Raw genomic sequence first — 7500 nt, 5'->3', positions numbered from 1 at the left:
TTAGAGACTATATGGTGAAGCAGAGACAGCAGCAACCTGACTCAAGACAGCACGTGAGATAATAAGTGATAGTCTGTTCCTAGCAATAATTCTTAAGTTCTTTAGGCTTCAATGATTTTAATCCAAAGAGTAATGCGGTAGAATTAAATGATGGAAGTAGATCTCTTGGTGTATTTCATGGTAAGGGAGATGCACGTGTTAAGCTGCGTGATAATAATGGTTAGATTATGTAAGATTGATAAGAGAACAAAATAGAATCCTGTAAATGTAGTAGGAAAAAATGAATACAAATGTGCAGTCACATTTGTAGATGATTATTCAGGTGTTATTATGGTGTATTTGTTGAGAGAGAAAAGTATTACGTTGGAGGCTCCTGAGAAATTTTTAACCGATAGTAGTTCCCTTGGTGTAGTGAAACGTCTTCGTGCTAACACTGATACGTACTTCACATTGAGCAACTTCTGATCACTGATAGAGAAGAACAAGCTAAAGCAAGAACTTTCAGCTCCTTGTTCGCCCCTCAGACTGGAACAACTGAAAGGTCGTGGGGAAATCTTGACATAACTAAGTGTCTTTTGATAAACGCTGATTTACCAAAAACATTGTGGCCCTATATTTTTATTACGCCTCAAGACTTCAGCTTATATAAGGAACAGGTGCTTCAACTTTAGGACAAATAAAGACTCCATTCGAGACGCTAACTGGAAGCCAACCCAACTTTAGAAATCTTATGTTTGGTGAAACAGGCTACGCGTGCCGGCGACATAGAGAGGAGTTGGATGCAAGAAGGAAAAAAAGGAGTGTTTCTGGGTTATGATGGAGAGAGCCCTGTTTGCCTAGTGTATGTACCTGAAAGAGAAGACTTAATGAAGAAAAGATGTGTGAAATTCTGCGAGACAAACACGGAAAAATGAACGCTCAAGGAAGTAAGAGAAGACTCCAGATAAGAGCCTGAGCTTGATGGAGATGAATCCGCCACAAGAGAGGGGGAAGAAGATGCAGAAGATGATACAAAGTTTTGAATGAGACCAAGGCGTCCATTTTTTTTTTGGGGGGGGGCAACCAAAATACTGATTGCCCCCCTCAAGGTCTGAGCTTGCCACTTTATGCGTTCTGAAGTAGAGAAAGGAATTGTAAATTTTATGTATATCCCCTCAAAGCAGAATGCTGAAGATATGTTTACAAAGTCCCTTTCTAAGAGGAAACTGGAGACGTTTTGTAAGCTTAGAGAGTGACTTCAGTTTATGGGGGGTGTTAGGATGGGAGTTAAACTTTAGTCTCCATTTCATATTATGAACATCAATGATATGCATAGATAATGTGATTATATACAGTATTTTAGTATATCTTTATATAGGTAAAATATTTAGCTTATGTAAAGATATACTTTAGTTGAGCAAGTTTTATACACATTATTGTTATTATAGGTATGATGCCTCTGATCTGAGCGCCTCTGATGGCCGATTGTAGAACGATTTGAATAATATTAAACGCAGGACGGAGTCAAGATTTTTTTTTTTTCATCCTCGCATGCTTTGCCCGCTTATCCATTACCGTGGCATCCACGGATAATCCCTACGTTATTGCTATTTTTATCATTATTTTCATTATTATTATTATCACTTTAATTATCTTTATCATCATTTTCTTCAAAATTTCATCATTCTTTCTGTTTTTACTATTATTATCCTTATCATTATTATTACTATTACTATTTCTATTAAAATAATAATGATAATAATAATAATAATAATAATAATTATTATTATTATTATTATTATTATTATTATTACCATTATTATTATTATTATTATTATTATCATTATTACTATCATTATTACTATCATTATCATTATTGCTTTTATATCATTATCATTACTACTATTACAAGCAGTGTGATGTATGTCGAAGATAGTGAAATATTAACTAACATTTTCATCTTTCCGTCAATCTGTTGTCATTTTAGTGCTACACACAGTGCTGAATAATTTAGAGGCGTTAGTGTTACTTACAGGTTAAGGATTTTCGTCTCTAATAGAACTTGCAAGTGTGTGTAATGTGTGTGTGGTGTGTGTGTGTGTGTGTGTGTGTGTGTGTGTGTGTGTGTGTGTGTGTGTGTGTGTGTGTGTGTGTGTTGTGGTTTGTGTGTTGTGGTGTGTGTGTGTGTCTTGTGTGTGGTTGGGTGTGTGTGTTCTGTGTGTGTGTCTGTGTGTGTGTGTGTTCTATGTGTGTGTTTTTTGTGCATATGAGTAGAAGAAATTAATAATTATCTCTCTCTGTTCACTCACCGACTTTCTAATCATACCCTTATCATTAAAAATTATCTCATCCTTTCCCTCTTTTCAATTAATCAACCGTTCGTTATCAATATTTCATTATCTCTCTCTCTCTCTCGTTCCCCCCCCCCCACCCCCCCCCCCCTCTCTCGCTCTTTCCTTTTCTCAGATACAGAGTTCCTTCTTCTTCAAGGGATTTCTGTTCATCCTACTGGTCGCTCCTTTAGGATTCTTCTTCACCCCGGAAGCGTTGCCTAGAATGCCTCAGTTGTCCTACGGGAAAACGGCTCTTGACTTTGGTGGAGACTTTCTGTTCAGTGAGCAGGTGAGTGAGCTGTTCCGACTGCTCATATGGAGACCGGCACGCTCGCGCACTTCCGACCGAGTACACACAAGTGTTTATGCTGTGTTTTGTATGTAAATATGTGTCATATGTAACATTTTTAGATATATATATTATATATATATGTATATATATATATATATATATTTTATATATCTATATATATATATATATGTAGATATATATATCTTTGAATATATGGCTATATATATGTATATACATGTATACATATGTGTATATATATACATATGTGTGTGTGTGTGCGCGCGTGTGTGTATATAAATGAATAAACAAATAAATTAACATATATATGTGTGCAAAGAAAAATAATGTATATATACGTATATGTATAATTATTTGTCTGTATCATTTCTTTCACGCTGGCAACAAACAGGAACCGTTGCCTTGGTGGGACGGAGGCGACTGCCGTTGCCATGGCAACACTTGCCTTCCTAAGCAGGTTCGTAACCTTTCGTGGGAGGACGCGGGCGGCGCCTGCGGCCGGAGGGCGTGGTTGGCAGGCGGAGGGCAGAAGGTGATTAGTTTCGCGCTGTTTGGGAATAATTCGCAGTACTGGAGCGCGTTTGGGAAGAACCTCAACGCGGTAGGTGTCCAGCGTTCAGCTTCCATGCAATCTGGAAAATTAAGCCGAGATGTGCACGCACGCACACACACATACATACATACATTAGATATATTATTATAAATATATATATATATATTATATATTAATATATATTATGTATATATATATATGTTTAATATATTTTATATTATTTAACCCACACACACACCACACACACCACACTACACCGCACACACACACATATATATATATCTATATATATATATATATATATAATAGTGATATATATTATTATATATTTAATATATCTTTATATTTATGTATATATATATATATATATATATATATATATATATATATATATTTAATGTATATATTTATATTCATATATACATATATTCATGTGTATATATGTATATCTATCTACGTATATGTATATATGTGTGTGTGTGGTAGAAATACCCACAATGCACAAAGTACAATTTACTGATAATAAGACAGCAGTTTCGAAATTCACCAGGATTCCATCTTCAGGGGGTCCCCCCCCCCCACCCCCTGAAGTAGAAGAGGGAGAGAAGGGGGGGGGGAATAACAAGAGATAGGCAACACGGGGCAGCTGAGGACAGACGGTCGGAAGCGAAGGGAGGTCAGGTCAAGTCAGGTCAGAGGATCGGGCGGCCTATGCGCAGGGTGGCCGGCATAAAGGAGAGAGCGGAAGATGTATTTTTCAGATATATTTCCGCAAAGTCCTCCAGAGAGGAATTTTATCCTAGTCTGGACTCCTGTGAACATGGTGGATGCGATAAGATACAAAACTTACACACCACACACACACACACAAAATACACTATATATATATATAATGTATATATATATATATATTAGTATATATATTATATATATAATAATTAATATGTATATATATATATATATATATATATATATATATATATATGTGCATGTATATATATACCTGTATGTATGTATATATACATAGATATATACTTAAAATATATATATATACTTATATATATATATATATATATATATATATATGTATATATATATATATATATATATATAACATAATTGGAAACGGTCTTCACAGTGATGTAAAACCATCATTATAGATTCTGTACACCCCCTTCTATAAAAAAAATCATTAGTTTGTGGGAAGAGTACTTTACTACATAATGTACCTTACATTAGGAAGATGAATGTAAGTACGATTATTAAATACTCACGATCGCATTTATATGAACACTTTCCTTATATGTTGATCGTGTGAACACGGAACACAAAGTAAGACATAATAGTGAGGGAAAAAACTGGCAAGTCTCATTAAAAGGATAATGATAAAAAAATAAATAAATAGACATGGTTGTGTAAAGAAATGAAAAATATATATATATATAATTCCAGACATGTAAACATAAATATTAAGGTCAACAACTCACACCCAAGAGTCCTGGGGGAGTTGCCAGAATTTTCCTTTGCTGAGAACTACTTTCAATTTTTTTCAGACAAGAGTCATGTACCCTGACTGGGTCGTGTGGCTTTACACTAATCCTCGCGCCGGAAAATGGTCCCTCTGCCCACTTCCTGCGTGATTTTCCTCACGTCTAATATCTGTGACGTCACCAATTGTGCTTCGCTTGGGATGTGGACCTTCATACACAACATGATTTGGAGAACGCTGCCTCTTGGTGACGAAAGAGTGTCGGCTTTTTTCGTCCGAGACACCGACTCGCTTGTAAGTTCGAAACCGGTTCGTGTTTGTAAACATGGGCCTGTTGTTGTTTTTAGCAATATTCAGTGTTTGTGCAAGCATTTGCACGTACGTAATTCCCCAACTTTCTTTGCCAAAGCTCCTGGAACGAGGGGCTGCAGGCGGTGAGGGAATGATGTCGGGACACAAAAGCTTCCACTTGCTGAGGGACCTATCCGTTTACCATGGGATTCCTGTAATGGGAGGGCTGTGGGGGCGCCCGCTGGGACCGTCAACACGCATAACGTTTCAGAATTCAGGAAGAATCTGACTGGGTATCAGAAGCGCGTTGATAAATGCACCCAAAGGAAAGTTCAAGAAGGGTGTTGATCAACATATCTTAAGGGTAAGCTTCTGCACATGCACACCCACACACACAAACACACACACCACATACACACACACACACAGGCACACACACACACACAACACAGAACACACACACAGCACACACACACACACACCCAACACATCACACAGCACAACACGACACATATATATATATATATATAGATATATAATATATGTATCTATAGATATATATATATATATATATATATATATATATATATATATATTTACGCGCGGCCAAACAGAAACCACATCGACGAGGCTTTTCTCTTACTCCCTACCCCTGTGCTGTTCATCGCTCTGTCCCTTCCCCCTCTCCCCTTCTCCCCCAAGAAGTTTCTTTTTCTTCCCCTCTTACTCCTCTACCCCCTCTTCCGGTCAAATTCTTCTGTCACCCTAAATCCAGACACTCCAAGATATATATTTTTTTACAAACCTTCCCATAACCGATCGCGACGATTTGCTATCGATGGATTCCTCGCTGCCTCTAGTACACATAGATGTAGAAATTTTACCCTTACAATCTAGGCCTCGATAGCAGGGGAGGGCATGGAAGGTACCAGTGAAATTGCGGGGTAAACTCTTAATAATATGTTAACATAATGAAGATAATACCTTACTATACTGCTGAGTTGAAAGGGGCTGCCACCTCCCAACTCCCCGCCCAGGAAATCGGAGAATTCTCCACGTATGTGCGATAGACTCGGCATCGGATACTCGCGCATGGCGGTCGTACACTCTACCCAGCCGCGAATATGTGGACTGATTCTGTTTACATGATTCATATTTTACCCCGCAGTTTCGGGGCCCAGAATATGTGTTTTTTTTATTTAGGGGGGGGGGCAAAATTTCGATATATTTGGAGGGTAAAGAGTGAGAGGAATCCATCGATACGAAAATCGTCGCGTTTGGTTATGCGAAGGTATTCCGAAAAATTACCCACTCCAACCGCCCCGTTTTCTCGCTCTACCCCCCCCCACCCATTGCATCATAAAATCTAAACATTTCGCCCCATCTGCTCCTACTACATCCTCTATCACACCTATCTCTCCCTTTGCTCTTCAAACGTCCTCTTCTACCCCCTCCCTCTTCCAGTCAAATTCTTTTTTTACTCTAAATCCACAAACTCTAAGATTTTTTTTTTTTTTTTTTTTTTTTTTTTTTTTGGGGGGGCAAAACTTTCGCTTCGGATTTTTCTTCTTTCCTTCTCTTTCTCTTTCCTCCCTTCTCTTCCTCTTCCTTCTCTCCTTGCCCCCTTTTGCTTCTCCTTCCCTCTTCTTCTCTCTTTATTCCCTCCTTCCTCTTTCTTCTCCTTCCCTCTCTTTTTCTCTTTTCTCGCCCCCGTCTCCTCTTTCCTTCTTTCTTTTTCCCTCTCCTTCTCCCTCCCTCTTTTCTCCCTCCCTTTTTCTCCTTTTACTCTTTTACTCTCTTCTCTTCTCTCTTTCTTCTCTCTCCTCCCTCTCTCCCTCTTTCTATCTCTTCGGCCTCTCTCTCCTTCTCTTTTTCTCCCTCTCTCTTCCTCTTCTTTTTAACTCCTCTTTCTCCTCTTCCTCTTCTTCTCTTTCCTTTCTATCTTTTTCTCCTCTTGTCTCTCCCCTCCTTTTTCCTTCTTTTTTGTCTTTCCCCTTTCTCCTCTTTCCTCCTTCCTTCTTATTTCTCTCCTCTCCTTTTTTTTCTCCTTCCTCCCCTCCTTCTTTCTCCTTTTCCACTCTCTTCCTGCCTCTTACCTCACTTTTCCTCTCTCTCCTTCCTTTTCTATCTTATGCTCTCTCTTTCTCTTCTTTTCTCCTTTTCCTTTCCCCTTTTCCCCTCTTCTCTTCTTCTCTCTCCTTTCCTATTCTCACCCTCTAGTACACATACATTCTTGGCCCCGATAGCAGGGAAAACCTTCGTTTCGCAGGCTTCCTTAACCAACTCCCTTTCAGAAACTCTCAAAGACATTCAAAATTTTCCAATCATGTCTATTCCTTATCCACCCTCCGATGTCTCTGCTTCCATCCACACTCAAAGCGACTACCAACATTCATCCTCCTCTTTCTCATGTTCCCCGTTCCTCCTACTCCCTTCCAACATACCCCCATTATCCCTTCCCCCTCTCCCTCCCCCGATACACATGACTCCCTTTTGTCACCCCAAATAATGAAAAATAACATATCCTATTTTTGCAGAAAGTCTT

At 38.5% G+C, this 7500-nt stretch overlaps 1 protein-coding gene and 1 pseudogene across 1 annotated transcript in view; both read left to right on the top strand.

Moving 5' to 3' along the window:
* LOC119596747 overlaps positions 1-4815 on the top strand; it is a 5935-nt gene extending 1120 nt beyond the window's left edge. Inside the window, exons 2-4 of the mRNA XM_037946074.1 lie at positions 2446-2601; positions 3014-3223; positions 4729-4815. Coding sequence (XP_037802002.1) covers positions 2446-2601; positions 3014-3223; positions 4729-4815 — 453 coding nt within the window. The remainder of the gene's footprint in view (positions 1-2445; positions 2602-3013; positions 3224-4728) is intronic.
* A 294-nt stretch (positions 4816-5109) lies between these two features.
* The window catches only part of LOC119596746, a 7088-nt pseudogene continuing 4697 nt past the window's right edge, over positions 5110-7500 (top strand).

The sequence above is a fragment of the Penaeus monodon genome, chromosome 38 (genome assembly GCF_015228065.2).
Source record: "Penaeus monodon isolate SGIC_2016 chromosome 38, NSTDA_Pmon_1, whole genome shotgun sequence".
NCBI classification, from domain to species: Eukaryota; Metazoa; Arthropoda; class Malacostraca; order Decapoda; family Penaeidae; genus Penaeus; species Penaeus monodon.
Note: the sequence above shows the minus strand (reverse complement) of the source record. Positions and strands in the feature narration are given on the sequence as shown.